The sequence below is a fragment of the Vanessa cardui genome, chromosome 8 (assembly GCF_905220365.1).
Source record: "Vanessa cardui chromosome 8, ilVanCard2.1, whole genome shotgun sequence".
Taxonomy (NCBI): domain Eukaryota; kingdom Metazoa; phylum Arthropoda; class Insecta; order Lepidoptera; family Nymphalidae; genus Vanessa; species Vanessa cardui.
The window spans coordinates 10,048,499-10,073,921 of record NC_061130.1 but is presented as its reverse complement, the minus strand read 5'-3'; the positions used below and the strand labels follow the sequence as shown (position 1 = coordinate 10,073,921).

Here is a 25,423-nt window from a genome sequence, read left to right as displayed (position 1 = left end):
AATGCTTGTAGCGTACTATATAACATGTATCCAATATTTATTGAGAAAAATAATACAAAGGACAACGAAAACATTTATTCCTTAAAATTTACTAAAATCTAAATTGAATATATTTATTTATAATATGGTTAATTATATATGAATTGTATAAAAACTTAGTAAGAAACTGAAAAATAAATCAATGTAGTTTTACAGAACTTATATATTTTTACAGAGGAGTGTATTCCAAGAATTAAAATAAATAATACTTACCTACGGAGTTATTTAGGCTACTGATGATAATAAAAAATTGATTGCTGTGCTGTTGTTAAAGATATATAAGTATTTATCAAAAAACGGAAATCGTAGCGATATTGTAATCTAATATTACTACACTACCCGTACGTTTTAATTGAATTCGCTTAAAATACAAATCCATGTAAATAATATTTTAGTATATCTTTATCATTAATTTGTAGATTGATTTTTAGATATTTCGAATTATACCTAATCATTGGAGCTACCCTAAGTGTCTTAAGAATTTCTTTGCTAGGTAATCTATATTGTTTAATGAAGCGTTAAAGTTTACGATATAAGGATTATTATTTATTATTTCTAGGTCTAACTTTACTATATGTATCGTATATACTTAGAATAACCTGGAAATAAAATATTTTCTGCGTTAGAAAAGTTGTGTAAACTAATAATTACAGGCCTTCTCATTCAATTTCATCATCTTTATTAGGTACCTATATTTGTATTAGTTATAATATTTTTAATTAAAATGACACAGGATTTTTTTTTATTTTACTATACTAACATTTATGTAGAAGTGGAAGCAGGTGAACATGTAAGTAAATAAAACCACATATAGTATAATTATTATAGATTCTAAATATATTAAAATATTTTTTTTTAGATAGAGTTAATAATCCCCAAAATTTCAAAATTTGAAAAGAGTTTAAAAATGATATTTTACATACTTATACCATAAAATTATATTGTTTTAAAATAATCTGGTAATCATACATATTACATTTTATTAATTAAAATAAGATAACTAAAGAATATTGTGGTTATTTTTAAATATTTAAATATCACTTCCGCTTAAAGATACTGACACTTCCAGTTTGACTATTCCTTTCATAGTCAGTGATATTATTTATTAATAGCGGATCAAGAGATATAAATTTGGAATGTATATTTTTACGCTGAATAAAACAAATCAGTCATTCAAAGAGCTGTTTAATATATACTCACACAGAGTTACACATGCATACAAAATTTAAAAAACCTAGCTGAATTTGGTAACTCCTTCGGTCGGATAAAAATAAAATCAGAATTGTACAGAACGGGACATACCTCGTAGGTCCAAATTATGCTGGTATGCTTATTGGAGTAGTATATTCCTTATTTATCTTTATGTCGCTACCATATTGATAATTGAAGAATTCATTAATCAGGCATTTGATTGTTACTGTATTGTTTGTTTTTTATCTATTAACAATATGTTTTAGTTTCGTGTTATTTTATTTTTGCATTTTTCTATGCGATTAAATTTTCAGTAGAAATTATTTGCATTTAAAATTATTTTTTATTTGAATATGAACTCTACATTTATCTGTGGGTACCTAGTTATACACCATAATAACAATAATCAAATTTGGAAATGCCAATTTTATTTTGGTATAAATTAATTATTATTATTATAAAAAAAATAAGAAAATTATAAAGTAAAAGCCTCCTCCCCCTTTGTAAGTAAAATATTGAAGGAAATCAAAATAATGTTATAATTTCTACCTGTACAAGTCAAGACGTAATGTATTTTTTAATTTTATGATTATTATTTTATATTTTTTTCAAAAATGTATCTAATTGGAACTTTCGGTTAGCACGTATCTGTCTTCAATGTTTATTACGGGTTTGATTATAACGCAGACAAAATATGATTTAAGGTTCAAGTTAATCTAAATATGTATACGCTCTTGAGTTCATTGACGTTCCTTATAAACTTTTATGAGTGACCCAGCTGGCATTTACTTTGATCTTGTCAATACCATTTGTACTCATAATGTACTCAGTTTTTGTAAAGAAATATATTTCAAAATGTTTTTAATATTGGTTGCTTAAATGATTGACCAGTCAGAAAGATTAAATAAAAACAATTTTAGGTTTTTGTTTGAATATATAAACAAGAAAAACTAATTTTATTTCTTCAAATATATTTTTATACCGTTTTGCGGTATCACATATAACGTATACGGTAACGTATTAACGGACCCTTAATAAAGTGTTAAGTATTGCTGGTCTAATACAATGTTTTAACGGTAAATAATGAGGTCAGAAAGTAATAAGAGCTTAAATTTTTGTTAATTAATTGATACCTACATCATCATACTGCCATTACGATATACTATAGGTACATAAAAAAGCGGATTTTATTTTTATTATAATATTTCAACAAGAAATCCTGTCAAATTTTCAAGTAATAATAAATATTGTAACAATAATTGTTCTTAACACCAGAAAAAAAATTTGAAAATTCACATATTTAGGCAAGTGTCTGGATAAAATTAATACTATGCAATGCTTATGATATTTAGACTTCAGACTGATTTAAAAAGTTTGCGGTTTGTTATAGATATAAATTGAAGCCTTCATTCATCATTTAAATACTTTATTGTAACAAATAATACATAAAGTTAAATTTAAAGTATAAAAATGACTTAATGGAAAAAAATAACATTAAGGCTCTGTTTTTAAGCTGAAAAAAATAAGCTTCAGGCCCAGTGTACCATGAGCCGGCAGGCAGGCAAATACCTATTTTCGAAAGAAAATATTACTCATATCTGAGAGCTCTTGATATAAAGTGTCTTCGAAAAGTTTTTCTTCGCCGTAAAAGAAAGCGAGAAATTACTAATTGATACGGACTTCAAACTTGAAAAGTCAGAAGCGCGTGTCTCGGGGTGTCAACTTTTGCGTTGCAGTCCAAAGATCTCCATGTCACCTAGAGTCTAGACTATTGCTAATTTGTTTTTCTTAATTTTATATTGGTAATTTAAACTTTAAATTTAATTTCGAAGGCTTATGGCTTTTGAAGAATTTTTGTTTTTAACCGGTTTTAATACGATCGTTGAGGTCTGCTAACATTCCAAATATTTGGCGTATCGAAAAATGTAAAGAACATATTTTGTAAAAAATTAAATATTAAAATAAAAACTGCAGTACATAAAATCCAATACGGTTATTTATAATAAAATAATTCGAAACATAATCACTCGTAGCTAAAATAAGTGTTCAGCCAGACTCACGACACTAAGACAAGTAGCGATAAATTGCCTATTTTTATTCACATTCATGAATAGATACATTGAACGTTTCTCACGGAACGCCAGTATCGTGCGTGTCAATATCGACACCGCCATAAAAACTCTTATCAACTGATAGGCGAGATACAAGCGAAGATACACTCAAATATTTGCCGTGTTCGATGTCGTTACACATGTTCGACACTCACATTTCATTCACTTACATTTTATAAATAGATATGATTTTTCTATGTTCAGTTTTTGATCGTGTTTGTTTTCTTGTGAAATGTGTCGTGTTTTATTCTCTAAGTAAGTGACTTCTTTATTTAATCTCTTAGAGTACCGATCTCATATCTTGATAGCACATTTAAGTATGTTATAATAGGATACATTAACATAGTTTAACTGAACTACTAACTTGAGAAAGATATACAGTTAGGTTGAAGGTCATTGCCTATTTTTAAACCTCAAGATAGTCATCATATAAGTTTATCTCATGTAATTATGATTTAGATATTCAGAGTAATAACTAAGTTAACAGTGAAAATTATCATTTTATGTTTGTATAGAGAGTTTTATATTGTCATAGTGTGTCATTAAAAAAATACTTTATCCATACAATGAATGTCTAATATGGTTTCAGTTATAGTGATACTAATTTAACACATATTGTTTTTGGGTTTTTAAATAATACTGATTTACATCTAAGGATAAGGATTGTCAGCCTAAAGTAGTTTGGCTTAACGACGCCGTTATGGCTGACCATAGTAGAAATCTAAGTGCATATCTTTCATTCTTATGTTGCTATAATGATAAACTCGTAGATTATTTATATATCTCGATACATTGTTGCACTATAAGAGCTATAACAAACCAGCCAACTTAATTATCTTGGTGTGCGTGACAGCTACGTTTTCACCTCGCCAAACGTCACACTACTTTATTAGTGTGCGTGGACTTACTGGTCAACTGTATGGTAATTATTTTTTTTAACTAGACAGACATAAATAATCAAAGAATAAACTATCCAATAATTAATCCATCCGTCAAGATTCGTAGATATTTCTGTCAGTTTAGCACATACCAAGAGATAGATGTAATATTTTATCACTGTCTCACGTGACGAGATTAGCAAATGATTTAAAAAATATTTTTTTTTTTAGTAAAGTATGTTCTCGACTATTTACTCCACTTGTTCCAATTCAAAACTCTTTGTGTTGTTTGATAAACTTGAACTTTTTTTTTTAATTACAAATTAAAATCAGTATTGAAATTAAAATATTGATTATTTTTATTTCACGTAGGTATAGTTACTTTTGCAAAGTTACGGCCCAAATTACTTTTAACCCGAAAATATCAATGAGTATTAGGTATCCAAAAGTGAGTTATGTACGTTACAACGAACAAGATTATGATATACTTTTTCATAAGCGTTAATTATTTTTTGTAGTTCCAGTTTCTAGTTTATAATATATAGTATAAAATAAATACCTTAACATTTTTTTTTTGCATCTGTTAGAGAAATGTAATGTATATTTTCTTTTATTTTGCGATGCATTCGATTTATTAGAATGATCAAGATCATACATAATAAAACCATTTTAATGAACAGTCAAAATTAAAATTTAATTTCTAAATCGTTTTTAGAAAATGTTAAACCGTAAATGCCATTTTATTTTTATTCACCGGCGCAGATAATAACATCGGAATAAAACTGCATAGGTCGGACAAAACGAGGACGTTAGCGCTTCAGCGCCGACCTTTGTTCTCTTTGTTGAATATTGAATTTCCGACTGAAGTTCCACGTAAAAAAGGCAATTAAACTCATAAATCACTATATTCGAGCATTTTCCACCTACTTCCTATTATTCCAGCGCGTTTTATGATCGAAAAAAAAACTTCCATCTACTGACATCCCCATTTGAAATATGAAAGTTTGTTAGGCTGTATATCTCCATCGTACGATTATTTACAACGCTTACTTTTTACAGCTTTGTGTACACGCCTTAAATCACGTTGATAATATTTTATGTTACGTAGGACTGATATATTGTCTTAGTTGGAATTTTTTGAATGAGCAAAGCTGGGACTTTAGCAGATTTGTTTTGATAAAGATCTTACTATTATATTGCATATTCACAACTAAACGATAAAAACTTTTATAAATAGACGTTATCCTATTAATCCTTTAGATTTATTTCAGCTCGTTTCCTGTACATTATCAATGTTGATATTGATAAAATATGTTTTTAAATAAAAAACCGATATGAAATAGTTTGATTATTTCATTTTAAATATATTTCGCCATTGGTCAAGAAAAATATATAAAAATCGAAGGTATCATTATTATTTATCAATTTTTTTTTTTAGGTACGCTAATGCTGTACGCCCAATAAGCGTAAAACGACAGTCGCTGACGCGGCTCATTTGCTTGAAGTACGAAGAAAGCATCACGATTCACCTCCGAGTGTACAAAGAGGCGCTGGCGGCCGGTATGGAGCCGCTAAGCGAGAACGGTCTGTGCCTAAGTGAACTGGAGCTCCACGGGGGAGGGCACTTGCACGAGTCCGTCGCGGCGTCAGTCGGCTCAGCTATATCGAGTCTGATGGCGCCGTTACACCATGAGCCGCAACACGCCCCGTTGCATCATGCTCCACCCTTACACCATGAGCCACTAGAAAAATTAAAACGTAAGTGTATACCACGATTTATTCATTATTTAACGTAAATATATATATATATATATATATATATATATATATATATATATATATATATATAATATGTTTCGATTTCAATTTCAATAATATGTAGAAAAATGAATGGTTTAAGTTGAGCGCTACTAGTCTCATGGTGTGTATAGAAATTGACTTTTTCTATCTGATCTAAAGAATAATTATTTAATAATTACAACGATTCGAAAATCTCTATTGGTAAACATTGTTTTAAATTTTAAAATTTCTTAATAATCCCAATGGTGAAGTATAAACCACCATTTAGACTTAAGTTAAATTATCTTTTAGTTTATTAAAAAAATCCATTCATTCGCATTTCTGATAAAATCAATTTATTATGGAAAATTAATTAAATATTTTATCAACTGTATCAAAAAACCCCATAAACATACAAAAATATCAATTCATTTACGAAAGATTACTTGTCAATACGAATACGAAGTGAATATAGTCTAATTTTGTATGTATTGATAATGCCCACATCGTCACGCTTGTCTGACAATTTATACTTTACATCTACATTAAATCATCGATCCGCACAGCACGTGCGTGCTCTACGAATACCCATATCTTTTATACGCTGATAATATTAAGATGACATTGTGTTTAAAAAAACACAATCGAGCAAATGATAATGGCAAAAATATATCCAAACTTGAAAGAGTTTATATAGGTTGTTATTGAGGCGAGATGGCTTAGTGGATAAGGAAGTGAGATATTAGCAGATGGCAACGACTTCAAATCGATAGTACAACAAGTTATGCACGTAATATTTTTGTTATCGTGCCTATTAGAAAAGGAGATTGAGGTAACTTGCTATTATTGCTGTAAGACGTCTTAGTAGCATTTGATGATGATTTTATTATAAAAAATAATATGATTTTATTTTGATAATTACTACTTTAGAAAATATATGAAAAGTATATTAAGTAATTAGTTTTGATTTATTACTCAATATACTCAAAATTTAAACGAAAACAGAAATTTATTCATCTTATTGTTTTTACTTTACCTGGTTAATGAAAAATGTGTAATATATTTAAATTAGGTACAACATATTTTCACGCAACTTTATCTCATGAATGAGTTGAAATTGATAGAGATGATAGAGTATGACGATAAAGTATTGACAATCACCTGGAAAATCTTGGTAACAAATATCATATACAACAATAATTTTCAATAATTATTTATGACATTTCATAAAGTTGATTTTATGCGAAAATAAAAATAAATGAATAATGTGTTAAAAAAGTATAAACAAAAATGAGCAACAAATAAATTCATCATGCACCTGTTTGATGAATTATTCAGCGAGAAACACGCGTAGGGTGAGAGGGTGCGATCGGATAGTTTTTACAAACGCATCAATATAGGATTACGCGCCCCTGCCGTTTAGTTACGCAATTAGTGTCGAACTGCGCACAAATGAACGGTGCTCTACTTACATAAAGTAAGAAAAAAGAAAACATAAAATCACAACACTATTATTATAATTTTTTTAATACACTTTATCTATAACTCCATTCGTTACTTATGACAATTATAGAGGTTTTTTGTTTTATTTATTTTATTTTTGCTTTGCCCCAAGCCATAGAAAAACATTAGGTGAAAACCATGTTATATCGAAATGTATTTTTATAAATACCGCATAAGGACATTTTTTATCTCCAGTGTAAGTTACAATAGAACCATTAGTCACGGAAGTCCATACAGAATGAATTAAGTATAATTGATAGAACTGACATGAATTATGCTCTACTCAAAATTACATATTTTTGTAGGTCTCACTTTTTTAACATTTCATTCAGAGTTACAATTTAAACGTGAAAAATAAATATAAAATTACATTTCATATACTCACTCGGTTCTTAAATACTTATAAAAACATCGTAAACCTTTTTATATTTAAAGGCATATACTCGTAATTACAGCATACATTATTTATAAAATAAAAATGTAGATGCGATTTAACACACGTGAAGCTGGCGTAAACAAAATGATTCGCAATCCATCACCGCCGAACAAAAAAGGCAATCATTTAAAGTCAATCCAAATGAATCGACTTTAACGTTATCTCTCTCTTTCGTTTTATAGTGTTTTTGTACATAAAACGTGCGCTATCTCTGTCCCACAATAAAAACGTCCCCCTAAAATCGGTGAACCATTATATTGTGATGATTAGCCCTACACTTGCTTCGCCATTGAATTTAAATGGGGGATTAAAAAGACTGCATTTTATTTATTAAAAAGCTATTGTGCGTTAGTTCATTAGTCAATTGCTGTCGTTACTGAGTGTCCAAATTTTCGCTTTTTATGCTATTATTTATTTTTTATAGCAAAAGCGAAAACTAAATTTACGAATCATGTCCACAACTTTGCAACAGATATTCTAACAATAAGTTATATCGATATAAACAATTGAATGCTGATTAATGATATACAAATTCCTTTCGTAATAGAGTATAAATTACAAAAATGTAATCAAAAATTGATGCTATGATAGATAAAAAATATATGTATAAAAATATCTTTTTAAAATGTAATCGACTATGCGTATGGCTTCAGCTTATCCGTCGAAGATTGTTCTCATATCCCCCAGATTTTTATAAAATATGCGAAAAACACGTTTCGTGGCTTTAATTTTAAATTGAGCTGGTTTTGCGGAATCTTGCTAAAGCCTACGTTGATTTTGTAGGTTTTTTTCACCTTCCCGTTAACCCCGCTTCTTATTAGGTTCTGGGGAAAAATGGGAAACTAATTATGTGGTGAATTGAAAGGCTTTCCGGGATTTGTCTTTAAATAATTTAAGGTTTTATATCAGTTTAGCGGATTTGTACGATTCTGAAATACGTGTAAATTATGTGGATTGAGTATTTCATTTTGATTTTCAGTCAAAATAATAAAAACTTTAAGTTAAACTTCTATTAACATAAGGCGAGTTATTATACTTTTGATGAAGTTTTTTGCACTACTATTCAAAGGCCAAGCGTTTCGACAGCAAATAAAAATAAAAATGTTTCAGTTTCTAAATGAAATTAAAAAAAATTTGTTTCGAATAGCATAAAATACTATGTGAATGCTCTAAATTATTGGCATTAAGCACGTTTTATACTCGGGACTGCTTTCTCATAGTTTCTTCTTGTTAGAGTTTAGACTATAGCTATAACCCATGAACCAATACGTTTTCGAGTTCAAGTGCATTCAGTACGGTAACCCAGAATATATAATCTTGTTTAAAAACAAGCGAATGTACTTAATGTGTTGTTTTTTTTAATGAGGTATATGTTCACACTTTTTAGTATTTATATTGTAAAGGACAATTTGATTTGTTTACATTTTATTAATTAAGTGCTTTTATTAAGACTAAATGCACTTAATGTAATGTAAGTTTGAATGTGTGGACTTTATTGCTCAAGGGGTGATCCGTGAACGGCAGTAAATTACAGGGAGAGTGCGCATCTAATCCAGTACCAATATTTGTTTTGTTAGTTCGTGTCCCGGCTCAGATTATATAGTTTATCTCGACGTCTCCAAATCTAACCGGCAGATATCTCAGCCCGTGGCGTCAAGGGTCTGTCGTATTTTGTTAATGGTAAATGTTTTACCTACACGTTACTCAGATGTAAAACTTTCTATTTGCCTTAAATAAATGTTTTTTTTTTTATTAACCAATTTTTTTTCTAATATTAGAATCGAATATTGAGTAAGAGTACTGAGACCATTTCAATGTATTATCGTGCAATTTATTATATATTGTACTTACCTGATTATTGTGTTTATTATTTAACATTATAGGAACGACAAAAACAACTGGTACACAATCTTAATAATTTCAACATTTACAATTAAATTAAAAAAAAAATTGAAACACACAATCGGCAACTTTTGAAGGATTCATTCTCGACAAAAAGTCACTCCCTCAATAACACAAACGTAACTATTCTGATTTATGATGCAAAAAGTGACGAAAAAAGTTGGTGCCACACTGTCTGTCGCTATGATCCGCCGTTACTATAAAAGTTTTTGTGATGAAAAAAAAATTGCAAACCCTCGTGTCACGACGAGACACGAGAATTTAACACCGGTGCCGGTATTCCTCGTACGCATCAAAGCAACCTTTTTGCCGTATTATTTTTCTAGTTACGAAATTGACAGCAGTTAATGAGTAGGTAATAGGTAGTTATTTATATTATTTCAATATTATATATTTATGATATATTATAATTTCTTTTATTTATTTATTTTGTAATTATATCATTTTAGGTATAAAATCATTCGTTTACTGGTTTTAGATGCAGTTATTGAAATACATATATAGAAGAAGTCTAGGTACTATTAACATAAAGTGTATAACATTAAACAGTTTTATGTTTGTCAGGTCAAGTAAATATAAAAAAATGTAACAAAAGCGATACATACAAATTACAACAAAAAAATACATAAGAATTACACGCTCAAGATGTTTTATCTAACAAAAAATCGCCTACATCAATGTCAATATTTTCAAAACTTGCTTTCCGCGGAGGGCGTGTATGCATTTTCTGCACGACAGATGTCGCATCCGCCTAAAAAACGCTGAAGAAGGCGTGGCGGTAATAAATTTTGTCAAAATACGCTTGACGCGTTCGCTTCCCATCTCGCCCTATTAGAATAACAGAACAAATCGGTTTAATTTGTTAACAGCCGTTTCGAATGGGTGTCACATGTCTTAGAGGTAGGCCTATAAATTGTTTAGTCGCGCCTTTACTAATTGCCGATGACAAAGTTTAATAGCTTAAACACATGTCTATCGGTATTTTATTGATGAAAAAATTATTGGGGATGTCCAACTTTTTTTTAAGATTCTATTCATTTAATTTTAACGTTTTATGTGATTCATAAATAATTATAATATTTATCAAAATACAAAAACAATATGACATATAATAAAAAAACTTAGTTAAATTCTTGATAACGCAAAACTGCTTCAAAAATATTTTTAATAGAGGAAACTTCATCGTACTAACATTTCAATTGCATTCAGCGCATAAATAAAACAACATATAAAACAAAATGCTATATTTATAGAGCTTAAATAGACATATCGTTTTTAGAGACATTCGTTTTCCATTCGGAGCGTTCTATTTGTTATTTTTGAGTTACAGATTAACTTCAAATTATTTTTAACAGAGTGGGGAAATTATTACGGCTACTTCAGAATATACTTAAATTAAAATAAAATATTTATTAATTAAAATGACTAAACTGTAACAATATGAGAACTAATAATTATAAACTCGCTTCACCTAGTTTCTGACTGACAAAGTCAGTTCATCCTCTCTGTGATGAATAATAAAGCCTAGACGCTTAAATATTTACTGAACAATAAATTAAAACATTAAAAAAATATTGATGAGTTACGTATACTATGTTATTCACAGATAATAGGGATAATATAAAAAAATGTGTGTTTAAATGTAATTTGATTTGTGAAACAAAAAATACTTCGTAATTTCATACTAGTTCTTCAATCAAGTTAAACTTTATTTATGGTTTTTTTTTTAAATTTCGGTTCAAAATTGCTTGTAAGATACTACTTAAAATACAAATTTGTTGTTTTGGATGTTCGCGATGCGCGTAGGGCCAATAGGAAATCCGACTCAAAGACTGGCTTTCTGTTTTTAGAACTTTTAAGCTAAACGGAGTTAGAATAAAGGCAATAATGATTATTACCGTTTCTCAGAAATCATATAAATTAATTTGATCATGACGCGTCTTAAGTTGTGTAAGTTCTCCGTTTGATTGAGGCTGAGAATAGAGAGTGATGGTAGCTGCCACATATTTGTGTAATATCTATACCTTTTTTTTTCAATTAAGGTTAAAACTTCGGGGCGACAATAATCCAAAGGGTTCAGTATAGAACCTGTCACATTCAACATTGCTAGGCCGTAAACCATAGGCGCTATTAACGATTTATGGCATACTGTGCATATATGTGTACCATCCTTTGACTTGTTTTCAGATATGAAATTTCAATATATATTATATATATATATATATATATATATATATATATATATATTACATATATCTCACGGATGCAATCCTGATACTAAATGTACTACAGACTATTTTACAACGTTCACCGTTTTTCAGTCATTAGATAATACAAACCGGTCTTACGACATAAAACTTATTTTAGGAACTCAAATATTCTGTGATTCACTATTACATTATTCATGTATTATACATAAAAACTTTCCTCTTGAATCAATCTATCTATTAAAACCGCTTCAAAATCAGTTGTGTATTATAATTTTGAAGACCTAAGCACACATACGGTCAGGCTCGGTAAGCGACTTTGTTTTATACTATGTATTCTTACATTTGTCAATAAATTATTAGATAAAATCAAATATTTTTTTTACTGATGTTTATATCATTAGTTACAAGTCAATAAGTTATTTAGCACGGGCTGATTCAGGAAAATAAATGAGAATTAAGAATTGACATGTATCGGCAAACAATAAGTCGTCGGTACAAACAGTATTTGCGATGGGAATGATTGATAGTGGCCGACAGATGTAGAGCTAACCCTTGCACTGCCGGCCCATCTGTCGTGATTTGTGGTCAACGAGAACCATACCGACCTTGCACTTTCTCATTATTTTGACACTATTGGGTATAGGTAGTAAATGTAACCCTTTCAAAGGCGACTGAGAAAGCTGTAATATTGGTTAGCATTAATTATCATAAGATTGATGACTAAGGGTGCGATTATTACCTAAATTTCACTACTTGCCTGTCACACCTCGAAGAGTAGGTACTGAATGTTAACATTGATTGTTATCACTGATATCTGATGTAAGATAAAAGTCACAATTGATTTATCAACCTGCATAGACTTTCGACCAGCTTTGCAATACTTATCATTTATCGTCACGTATTTTATATACTTGCCCTCTTATTTCATTTTTAAATGTTAAAGATAATGATGTTCTCAAAAATATTTTATCATGTATATGTACTTATGAAAATCGGCGATTATTTTATGTCGAATCATTTTAGGAATAAAAAGTCAATAATATTTTACGAAATATTGTCAAAACCATTTTTATTGATTTATATGAACTGCTAAAGTTATTCAATTAAAGTAGTTTAGTTATTTAATTAAACTGTGTCATGTAATAAATGTTTAAAGTATATTTAAAGCTCATGAAAATTTTCACGTCGTCGACGTTTCGCATTTTATTATCTCTGGCGGTAATATATTTAGAAAACAATGTCCATATCTTTTGTATAATATTACTGTTCTCATTCCCATTTTATTTGTCGCTATAAAAGGGCAAATAACGGTTGTTAAAGAGTAGCTGCGTATAGCAAACACATAGGATAATAAATCTTTTTATTTTATGACAAATTGTTGTCTGAACGTTGCTCAGTCACCCTCGCCGCAACAAAAGATCTAGAACAAATAGGGACATAATAGCCCATGATGGCCAAATACTGTACAATGTGAAACATACGTAAACATAAACACAATGATAATGTCCTCCTGTGATATTGGTTTGACTGCAATTATATTAAATAGTACATTGTTGGTGTAATTTATTGCCGACGGGTGAATCTCTTAACCTTACAAAAAAATAATGTATGTTGTGTAGTCTTACGTTCAGACCATACTTTATCATTCGTTAAAAATAGCTGTTCTTTTTTAAAAAAAAAATATATTATTATCATTAAATGCTTACAGATAGGTAAATGTCAGATATATAGTTAATTGTTTTTTTTTTAACGATAATAATTTCCATATTCCTATAAACGTACAATATATATTAGTTTTAACGCGTAAGGCGAGGGTTTTAATGAATCTAATATGTAAAACTGACGAGGCGTTTGTATAAAACACGTTGACACGTCATGTGATATATGACAGTGCGCAACAATAGCGGATGACGTCGCTTTGTGAGCCGCGGTCTCCGGGACCCGCCTCGTAATTATAGTGTTATGACTTTACAATATTATGCGTACACCGTTATATGACTCGAGCCCCACGAGATGTGTGAAATGTTAAATTAAATTACTCGTCATCTCATATAACACGTACTATTCACTTGGAATTACTTTAATAATATATTATTTGAAATCACACTAAAACGTTTCATTATTTATTTATGACGAATTATAGAAACTGCTTTTGCATAAATTCATCAATCACATGCGTTATATATTAAGGAATTGAAAATTCGATTATTTTAATTTGTTATAAACTAATAATTTAATATTAGCATTTATAATAAAGTTGTAATATAATAATATATCATATAAACATAGAATGTAACACATTATAATAATAACAGAATATTAAACCCGAAAGTAAAATAAATAGTTAATGTGTTTTCGCCCTCTGAATTCGCGGGTATAATTCTGTAATCGCCATAAAATCAGTATCACCACACTAATATATTTATGATATTACAGCTCGCACTAATATTTATGCAAATTGAAAATATACAGAATGGCATCGTTTACGCCACCCCAATCCTCAGCGTAGAATAAAACGACATATGTATGTCAAGTTAAATTACGATCATTTTAATTTCATATGTTCGAAATTTATAAATTTTATAGAATATGTTATAAAAATTACATTAAAATTTGAAGTTTAAAGCTTAATAGGCTACCTGATAATATATATATATATATATAGATATATAGCATCTAGACATACTCAGTACTTACACAAAGCCATCGAATAGAAAAAATATATTTGACAATGTTAATAAAAAAAAATATACTAACTGTAGAGTTACATACTGTTTGTATGAGTTCGAAAACACAAGTAAAATAAATAATATTATTGTAAAACAAAATAAGTAATAATTTAAGCTAAGAATTTTTTTCCCCATGAGTTGTCAAAGCGTATAAAAAATTATTAATATTAAAAAAACGGTACAAAATATATCATTTATAACCTTACATATTTTCTCTAAATTAGTGTAGTGCTTAAAGACATAAAAAGAACAATCATCTTTGTTTATGATACTCGTATAATGAAAACAATCCACAGTATCACTGCACCCCATTTCGTCTGTCATCATGGGGAAACCACCATTCGAAAAGTAATTTGTGTCCATATGGGACCAGTGATTACCTCCTGAATACTTTCACCCTCGTTGTCTTTTGCCAATTTTACGTCCCCGACTTATTCTCTAACTAATCTTTAATATTGTACTGTCAATTTAAAGTTTTTTTAGTAATGATTTATTTAGTTTTTGTTTAAAGAACTACCTATTTATTTGAATTTAATTAAAACGTCCTTAATATATTTTTAAATAATTATTACTCGACAACAGAAGTTTTTTCTTATTCAGAGCTTATACATATACTAAATTTGTTTTTGTTAATATCTACTAAAAAGGTAACCAAAACCATTAAATAATAACAACACTACTAATCAAGAAATGCAATAAAGTATTTTGTGTAATTATTTTACAAATAATACTTATAGAAAACTTCGTAAATTGTTCTTGCTACAATCCCTAAATTTATTTACCGCATTTTGCAACTACAAGTAATTTTGTGGGGCATTTTTACAAGTCTCAGGTGGTCGGTAATTTGCTTGCGGGAACGGAAGGGTTACACTTGATTTATCCTTGTAATGTGCGCTCTGGGACAAACTATTCCCCCACAGTGCATCCCATGAAACAAACTCATAAACACTAATTTAACCGCGACTTAACTTCTACTTTATTGCATGAATCTATTCCCAAAGATAGATTATAATGAGATAAAGATTTTTTTTTATAATCGTATAGAGAATTATAAATTATTTTAAAGAAGAGAGAGAATTTGAGCTCTTTTATTTACCTGAGTATTGGTCGACCCTGAATAAGAACGTCTCATATTTAATAGACATCGTATAGAGCTCTCGAGGGATACATGTCATGTCGCTGTTCTAAAATAACGAAACATGAAAAATTTCCAGACGCCCACATCAGACTGATAAATGGCTTCCGAAAATCCAAAAGGAAGTTACAGCTTACTTGGGATTTGGTCTAGAACCTCTCACGTTCCATAACTGGTGCACTCCGCTTTATTACAATTACTATAAGCCTCAAAGTCCCGCACTCTATGCCGATTGGCGCGACTTCATCACTTTGAACCTACTAGCTAGAGCAGTAAGACGGTTATTGCTTGGGTGAAATAGAAACCGAGCTTGGTGTGAACTCCCAGAATAATACAGGCAACTTTAGCACTTATGCTAAACAAGTTAAGACATAAGTTTCGACTGTAAAAGTTTGCAGTACAAAAGTAATGCGACGTTCGTGCTACCCGAAAGGTCCACTCTTTACATTTATGTGTACAATATGTCGACGGCTATTTGGAATACTAATTGAGCTTGTCTGAGGACTTGGGTACAATAACTATTTCCTATTTTCTATTCCGATTTTTTCAGTAGTTTTGTTTTATACAATTTACCGAACATTAAGTGAGTCTCCGTACCTTATTTATATGTACATCGTTACATGATTTATATCGAAAAGAGAAGGTTCATTAATAAATCTACGCCCTTTCCTTTCGAACGAAGATCTTTGAATTTCTATGGAAAACCAGTAAAGCGCGAAATTATGATGAATCGTGGCACAATTGGGGCTGTCAGAACGGAATAGACGTACGTTGAACGATGTGCGTGAAAAGGAGAGAGTTAAGGAAAATTAGCGGATGTTCAGGGCAAATTGTGTACGTTTTCAATGAAGGTTCTTTACGGTAGGTAAAATAGGAAAAAAATTGCGCGGCCCTAATCCACCGGCCATTTATAACTCACACGCCATTAATTCGAGCGATAATTCGCGTTGCGATGCGATTGGTCGGGCAGATACCGCGCAACACCAGGTACCTCTGAGACGTGCCTACCGAGCACTAATCACAGTAGCATTCGATATCTTTATCGCATATGAGTTTTATTACTTGGCCAAATGATTTTTATGATTTTTTTTAACTAACCTGTTATTCTTTTGTATGATAGCAGCAATAATTTCACAAATATTTTAAGTTATTCTGATTGTATTTCACGTATTTAATTATTTATTTATATGAATTTAACAAGATATTTGTGCGGTAATTTTATAAAATACTTTGAGAGTCAGGTGTCAGCAATGATTAAGAAACGTTTCCATGAAGATTTTACATTACGTAAGCTAATCTCCGCAACAGGTCACCTCCACGTTGTACGAGGGCATTGTCTTTATATAAGATTTTAGAGGTATCGCATATTATCATCTTCCCAACAATTAATGCAAATCATATTGAATAATTTGTAATATAATATTTAACAAATTATCCTAGCTTTTAAATTTTCCATTTTAGATTAATTCAAATTTAAATTCTGGTTCAACAAATATAATCTAGCATTTTTATATGTTAGGTCAGTCATTAAACGTTAAAAAATTTAAATGTCTCAACTACAGAGAAAGCTCTTCAGGTCGAAATAAGGTTTTAATAATAACATTCGTATCAATCGTAATAAAAATTATAGCATACATATACAATATGAAGTATATAATATGAACGAGTTACGACAAAATACTTTATTTTTCAATATGGATAATGATACGATTATTTTTGAAGCTTATTATGGTGGTGTTGCGTTTGCTGTAGGCAAACATCTCATGTCGGAAGCGGGCACTCCTGCCCTTCCGCGTCAGGATTATGGCATTAAGCAGATACAAACTCGGTGGTCCACACTCGTGAGATTAACAGCTATTTGTTTCGATCTCATTTAGATAAACGGAACGAATTGGACGAGTTGATTGTTGAGTGCTTTTAATTTAACGTTGCACGTTGAGAATAGTGACCAAACTCATCAGTGTTAAAAGTACGTCATAGACATTAAAAGTATCATTATTTTTTTTAAATCGTTTTAACTTTTAAAAATTATATTTAATATAAATTTTTCAGATTGTTACTTTATTACGATTTTAGCGAACAACGACATTAGGAAAATATTTTTAAAATGACAAGTTATTTATTCTTATATAAAAAATTAGTAATTGAGTAAATACAGTTGCACCTAAACAAATCAGAACAATAATTTGGTTTGTTGTATTTTTATACGACATTTACATTTGAAATTTGATATAGATATATCAAATTATAAAACATTTGTTCCAAGCTTAAACAATACATTAAACTCTAGATCAGTGTTTAAGAACAATCGATGTAATGTACAATCATCTATATTAATTCGCTGTGTTTATAGCGCAAACATTTGTTATGCTGTCACAACTAGAGATCGCCAGAACCGATACAAATGAGCTCTTTAAGTACTACAACTAATATTTGTCGGTTATTATTTACATGGTATATAATGCGATTTATCGTTGATTATTAATAATAGAGATTTATTTCGAATCCAAATCAAGTAGAAGTTGGGCGAAGACATATATACAGTAGTTTTTAAAGCCGCTTACAAACTTAATGCTTATTATAAAAGTTATGTACCTAATGAGATATATTTTTGAAAGTAATTTTTTTTAGAAATCTTTTTAATTTTAAATCCTCGCATAAATATTACTCATTTGGCAGTCGGTAGGAGCCTATATTTATTTAAAAGTCATCGTTTCCCTTTCAATTACTAGGCATTTCATGAGTAAAAGATTTTTTAAATAATTTTATATTAAAACAACACTATGTGTGAATGTTGTATCAAATATTAAATTTAAGGTTAAGCCTGACTAAATAATTTGTTACAGTTTTTACATTTCTGCTTAGAACTTGTCTGGACTCTTCAAACCCCTTTAACGTAGTTTTAGCGTTGATTATTCGATGAGTAGAGGATCATGCATAGTTGTCTGGTCTTATATGTCTTGCGTAGTTGTCTGGTCTCCTTTGAGATTACCCGCGGTGGCCGAAATCGGTCAGGCCGACATTATCATCACCACTACAGTTACCCTGATAATAAGAAAACGAGTTTTCTACGAACCTCGACAGTAATTACATATAAAAATCAAAATATACTTTATTAAAGTAGGCACTACTTTAATAAAGTATATTAAATCTAAAACTATATTAAAAATCTACTACCGGTCCGGAAAGTAGATTTTACCAAGAAGAATAGACAATTTATGGGATTGACGTACCTGTGTAGGTCAAGTCTCAAAATAAAATAAGATTAAAAAAAATAACAAACAAAAAACTCATTAATTAATCTTGTTCAACATTTAAATATAGTTATTATTATTATTATAAAAATAATGGAAAGGTCCAGGGGCAATATCGGTTCTGTTTATTTCCCTATTTTCTCACTCACTGCCTATCTTGTTTTCAGTACCTACTTATATTCAAAAAGATTCAAGTTCCTGAAATAGAAATAAATTTGTCCATGTGAAATGAAATGTACTTCATAAAAAAAAAATTACTATCAATTCAAAATTAGACGTTTTCCTTAAAAAATATTCCGGGTTTCTCGTTTAGTACTCATGGCCAAGATCATAAATAACGAGAACTTATCTCTGTTTGCATCCGAGACTATCAGCTGTTGTGTAAATACAACATTTTCTGTATATCATCTTTACACTTTTTAACTTGATAACTTATGGCATATCATCCTTGGTTTTTGGACCGTCTTTCGTTCTACTATTTTTATTATATTATATTGCATTACTAATGCTTCAAATAATATCTTTAAAAGAATAAATAAAATGTGTTAAAGAATAAAAAAAAAAAATCTAAAACTGAATTAATTTAATAAACGAAAAAAAAAAGATAGCGAGTGTATTATGAGTATTGAAGTATTGAAGCTAGATTATTAGGCTGCAGATCCCAAGATCCTAGGTTCAAATCCAGTCAATAAAAATATAAATAAATAAATATGAGACAACATCACATACATTACTCTGATCCCAATGTAAGTAGCTGAAGCACTTGTGTTATGGAAATCAGAAGTAACGACGGTACCACAAACACCCAGACCCAAGACAACATAGAAAATACATCGACTCGGCCGGGAATCGAACCCGGGACCTCAGAGTGGCGTACCCATGAAAACCGGTGTACACACCACTCGACCATGGAGGTCGTCAAACATTAAAGGCTTTGAAAAATTGGCAACCATACCCCTAATCTTATCAGACGAGACGAATCAATGTCTTGTCGTACCATGAGTAAGGAAATAGAGAGTGTGAATGTGTATAAGTATGCTAACACACGTGTGCGAATATAATACATATGTTCTGCATAGTTGGAAGTTCTTTGAAATTTGGCGCTCGATCAAGTCAAACACAGGTCAAGTATAGTAATAATATAAGTACAATAAATATACGTCTGAAATTCACATAAATAAATTTTGATTATTCAAAAATTTTGTCTTTGACATTGTTTTCCAATCAATTATTTTAAAGAATATATTTTTACTTTCTATTATTAATATTATTTAAGCATATTTTTTTATCGGTATTAGTAGCCGTCTTATTCTGGATATAGAAATAAGAACGGATGAAAAGATGTAATTTTATTGAGTATTTCGACTCTATTGCACTTTTACACATACACTATATCATGACGATGAACAAATAAAGCTATAAATGACCAAACTCAAACTCAAATAACTTTATTCAATATAGAAGCATTACACTTTTTTATTGATGGTCAATTGAAACACTACCACCGGTTCGGAAAAGAAAATACCCTGACCTGAGAAGAACCGGCGAAAGAAACTCAGCGGGGTTTTTTTTATTTGTCTCATATATTATTTAAACAATTTAATATGAGATGAAATAGCCAGGAGGCGATCGTTTCATTCCCAAGGTGTGCTATCGATCATAAACTCATTACACCTAACAATAATGAATAGACTTAGCTAATTGATTAAAAGAGATGCAATTAATTTTGCACGCCTAAATTATATTAATTTAAATGACACGATTCACATTGGTATTTGTGTAATGGAGGACTGTGCTATCCCGTCTGAATTGGTGGATGTTACCTACCCAGATGGAATTGCACAGAACTCCATTCATCATCATTCTAACACTAACACGCAATACCTACTTAGAATTGTTGTGTTCTTTGAGACGAGGAGGTCTCTTAGCATCGGACGACGTAAGAGATAGTAGAGAATGTGTAAGGGCTGTATTGAACAACCGATATTAGATGGTCCTTGGTCTACTTTTGTAAGTACTAATTTTGAACTATGGTTGGTTAAAGTATACTTTTACGATTCCATTCTGCAGCAATTATCAATATTTGATAAACGTTTATGATTACCGCAGTTCATTTTTTAGTAGTGTTTTATTTAAGAAGTAAATTATGCATAATAATCTGCTGTAAACATTATGGAGTATCGTATGTATGATAATAATACAATTACTATTACAAGTACATTCGCGTACGAATAGTGTAACGTTTAATTTTTATTTTTTAATACGATGTTATTATTTTTCATGTTTAAAGAATACATAAACAGTTAAAACAATGGCATCAATTTAATTTTTTGGAGAAATGATTCATCTTTATAATAATAATTTACAATTAACATCGAAATATTTCTATAATAAATTAAGATATTTTATGAATGGATGTTAATAATGAAGCAAAATAAGCCTTATTAATTATTAAATACACGATGTATATATATTATGTAATATTGATTGGATCTCGAAAAGATATCCGAAACTGTACGATCGATTAATTAAAAATTTAGCATACTCAACCATTCCAGACGTAGACGTTGACAGAAGAAAGGATTTTTGAAAAGGAAAGTGAATGAATTTTACCGGTACGAAGTTAGGCAATTATTATTATATATAAATAATACCAGATCTATCAATGAATTAAAAGTTTTGTACACTTTCATAGAGCATACTAAAGATAATATCTAATCACATTAGCTCTTTATACACTCTTGGCATTATTCCATTCATTGAAAAAGTATTCTTTAATACTTTAAGCCTACCTAATAGATAATTAATATCTTATTTTTTTATTAAAGAATGATATTTTTTGAATTTTACTGATTATATTATTTATAATTAATTGATTATTTTAAATTATTTCGGAACCAAATATTTAAAGAAGGCAAAGATCCTAAACAGAAAGGAATATTAAAGTATTTATAAAATATTTTTTTATATTTCCGCTTTACAAGCAGAAAAAAATATCGAATATCGTACATAATGTTGTTTTTCAATGGTAATTGTTGCTTATAAAACCTCAATCAAAGTAGAGTTATATAGTAGCGCCATCTATCCGCGTTATGAGAAAACACATTAAGTAGTAATTAATGGCTATTCACTTTTACGTGCGACTGTCAGCAGTCTGTTGTAACTGAGACGCTTTACACCCCCAATAAAACAATGAAGGCGCTTATCAGGCGTTATCAAAGCAGCAAACATAAAATTTATTTGAACGAGTGTCGTCTGTACGTTTGTACGACCCGACGTTTGTTCCAGTTATGATCCGATAAGACATAGGACAATTAACACTATCCATAATTGTTTAATTTCATTTTATCCATATCTTCTTATTAGGTACACTTTAATTGTTAACGATTACAAGAGGTTTTAGTTTTTTCTTTATAAATACATTCCTAGTTATAATTATGTAGTTGGTTGCGTGAATTTCCAAATGTTAAGGGCCAATGTACCGCCAATGTTAGGCAAACTCTGTCCCTTGTACATGTATTTAAACCAATTCACTTACCATTCACGATTCCTATTACGTCTTGGTGGTAGAATATATGATGAGTAGGTTACCTAGTTACGTATCCACTCGGGCGTTATATTCCGTGATAAAGGAATACAAGATATTCAATTCTATAAAATGTAATTAATAAATTTACTAATACTTATAAAATCTCTGCGGTCACACACAAAAGACGTGTTGAAAAATATCTGTCCACATTTTGTCCAATTAATTTTAAACAAATAACTCCATATTATGAGCTACTTACTTCGATTTTTTTTTCAATTGTAAAAAGAAAACATCTGAGAATTTACATTTCTTTTTTAATTTTACGAGTCGTCGATTCTCGGTACGTGACTTTTCCCAAAACAATAGAATCATTTTGTCACAATAAAGATGTTAGCTTTAAAAATAACAGTGAGAAAATACAATTGATTAAGTTGACTGAGAATTCGTGGGAAGACGAGGACGCTTTTCCATTTGAATGAAATGACATGAGATTGTTATTTTTTTTAAACAAATCAACAAACGTATTCCGTGAAATGTTTATTTTTAATAGGCAATAGGGTAATATTATTTTACCTACACGCGCCCGTTGCATTGTATGTATATATCATCATAATAACAAAACCGAGTATGTGAATTGAATATATGTAATACATTATATACACGCGTCTATCATGAGTAATTTATTTACGACTTCAGAACGTTTAATTACTACAAAGCGACAAGGCGTCAACGTCCCTAAACGTATACATTATAATGTCAAGATCTTGTAAATTAATGCCTATTTAGTTGCGTTAAAACATATTATTACCTAACCCTTTTCAGTATTATAAACTTTTTAAAAGTATATAATGTTAATTTAATGGCTTTGTGTTTAACTGATGACTTAAACTGTCTATTTATAACTTCACAAATATTCCAATTGAAATGTTTTATTAAAGAAGGAACCAAATGTAATTGTTTCAGTGCAGGGCTGATAGGCTTCAAGTATATTATTTTACATGTGTTTATTTGTGATTTCCGTCTTACACAAGATTTCCAAACGATGTTTTCCAGAAAAACAAAAATTTAACCATAGTTACGAATATTCATCGCTACTTGGCTGGATTAGAAGCCGAAATCTTCTGTTAGGATATACATATTTGCATTAAAACCTACGGGATGTCATTTATATCCCATATATATAATATACGTACCGTAGGCACCAAATAGGAGTTGACAATTTTAAAAATTACAATTGTTTTCTTATTTGTCATGCACGTTTTAGCGTTATACATTGCATAGGTTTATATTTGATTAAACAATGAGGATATTTACTGATATAATCAGCGTGTAACAACTATTTTGTCACGTGCTCTGCGGTAGAGCGAATCATTGGCATGCTCACTATCTAACCAACGTGGTATTATTCAGCAGTTTAGCTTAGAATCAAATGTCAATAATAGAATTGTTATCAAATAAATTTTCGCATGAATACTTCTATAGTAAATGGTCACATTTGTTTATAAATTTAATATTCACACTTACTAAGGGATATTGGATATGGTCAAGGTGTAATCACCAAACAGTTCCCCGGAACAGTTATTATTCCTTCCTTTATCTCTTTGGGCCTATAATGACGATGATTTGATGTTTTGTTTGTATATATTGTAACATGAACAGTAATTTAATATTCAAACTGCTAGAAAAATATATGTAATTATGGAGGAGGCTTTTTCTTCACCGCTGGGCACGAGATAATAAACAAATTCAAGCACGTGCATAGTTAGTTATTTAAGTAGTAGAGCTTGGTTTGCTTCAGATTTGGACCCTGGAATTAAAGTTAATATTAACATGTTCTATGTTTTGAGCTATCTCGATTGTTTCTGTTTTTGTATAAAAAGGGTTTTAGAAACGTTGTTTTTGTTACAGTGTGGGCAGAAACTGGTGAGTTTCGGGATAGCGGGCACTCGTCACTCGCGTCCGGTGGCTCGGGCGTCGATCAGTCCTCTCTATATGCGCCGCCACGGCCGAGACGCGATCGGAAGCTAACAGACGACAGTGAGTATATATACATTTTCTATTCTGTAATACAACAATAATCATTGAACGATGTATTCAATACTCATCACAAAAGAAAGGGCTACTGTGAGTATACGATTTATTCCAGCTAAACATTACACATTGCATATATTTATATGCGCATTTTTTTGACTGAACTGTGCTCTCTTATTCGTTTGCCTATGAAGATTTCAACTCCAAGACATTGTTTTTTTTCTTTACTTAACCCTTCAGACTCATAGATTTTTAAGTCTGTGTAAAAAGGTATTTAACACTACATTATGTTTATGTATATAGATACAATTTAAAATTACGAAATCGATTTATATTTCCGAACAATATTATTCGTTGGCAAAATTGACAAAATTAAAACTGCGCAAACTGAGTGAGGCGGGAAATCTATGAGTAAATACGACGCGCGTTACTCTAATGCTCCGACAAACATTGGCACACATGCAGCCAGCCTCACGCGTGTTCAAATGGACCTGTGGCACGATGGTTGTTGCGTGACTTTTTGTTTATCGCGAATGATTGTATTCAATCTTGAAATATTACACAATACTAATTTTATTCAAACTAAATGTTTAAATAAAAGTAAATTTCAAAATATAAAACTACATCGAATTGGCAACATATGATTTCTAAAGTTCATGAATTTCGAAACAAACTTTTATCTGAGGTTACAAATAT

The 25,423-nt window shown here is 30.1% G+C and overlaps 1 protein-coding gene across 2 annotated transcripts in view; it reads left to right on the top strand.

The window, feature by feature from the left end:
* LOC124531953 (pituitary homeobox homolog Ptx1) overlaps positions 1 to 25,423 on the top strand; it is a 45,612-nt gene that overhangs the window by 2,226 nt on the left and 17,963 nt on the right. For both annotated transcript variants that reach the window (XM_047106541.1, XM_047106540.1), the window contains exons 2-3: positions 5,658 to 5,977; positions 24,605 to 24,733. In XM_047106541.1, the coding sequence (XP_046962497.1) occupies positions 5,782 to 5,977; positions 24,605 to 24,733 (325 nt within the window). In that variant the 5' untranslated portion in view covers positions 5,658 to 5,781. The remainder of the gene's footprint in view (positions 1 to 5,657; positions 5,978 to 24,604; positions 24,734 to 25,423) is intronic.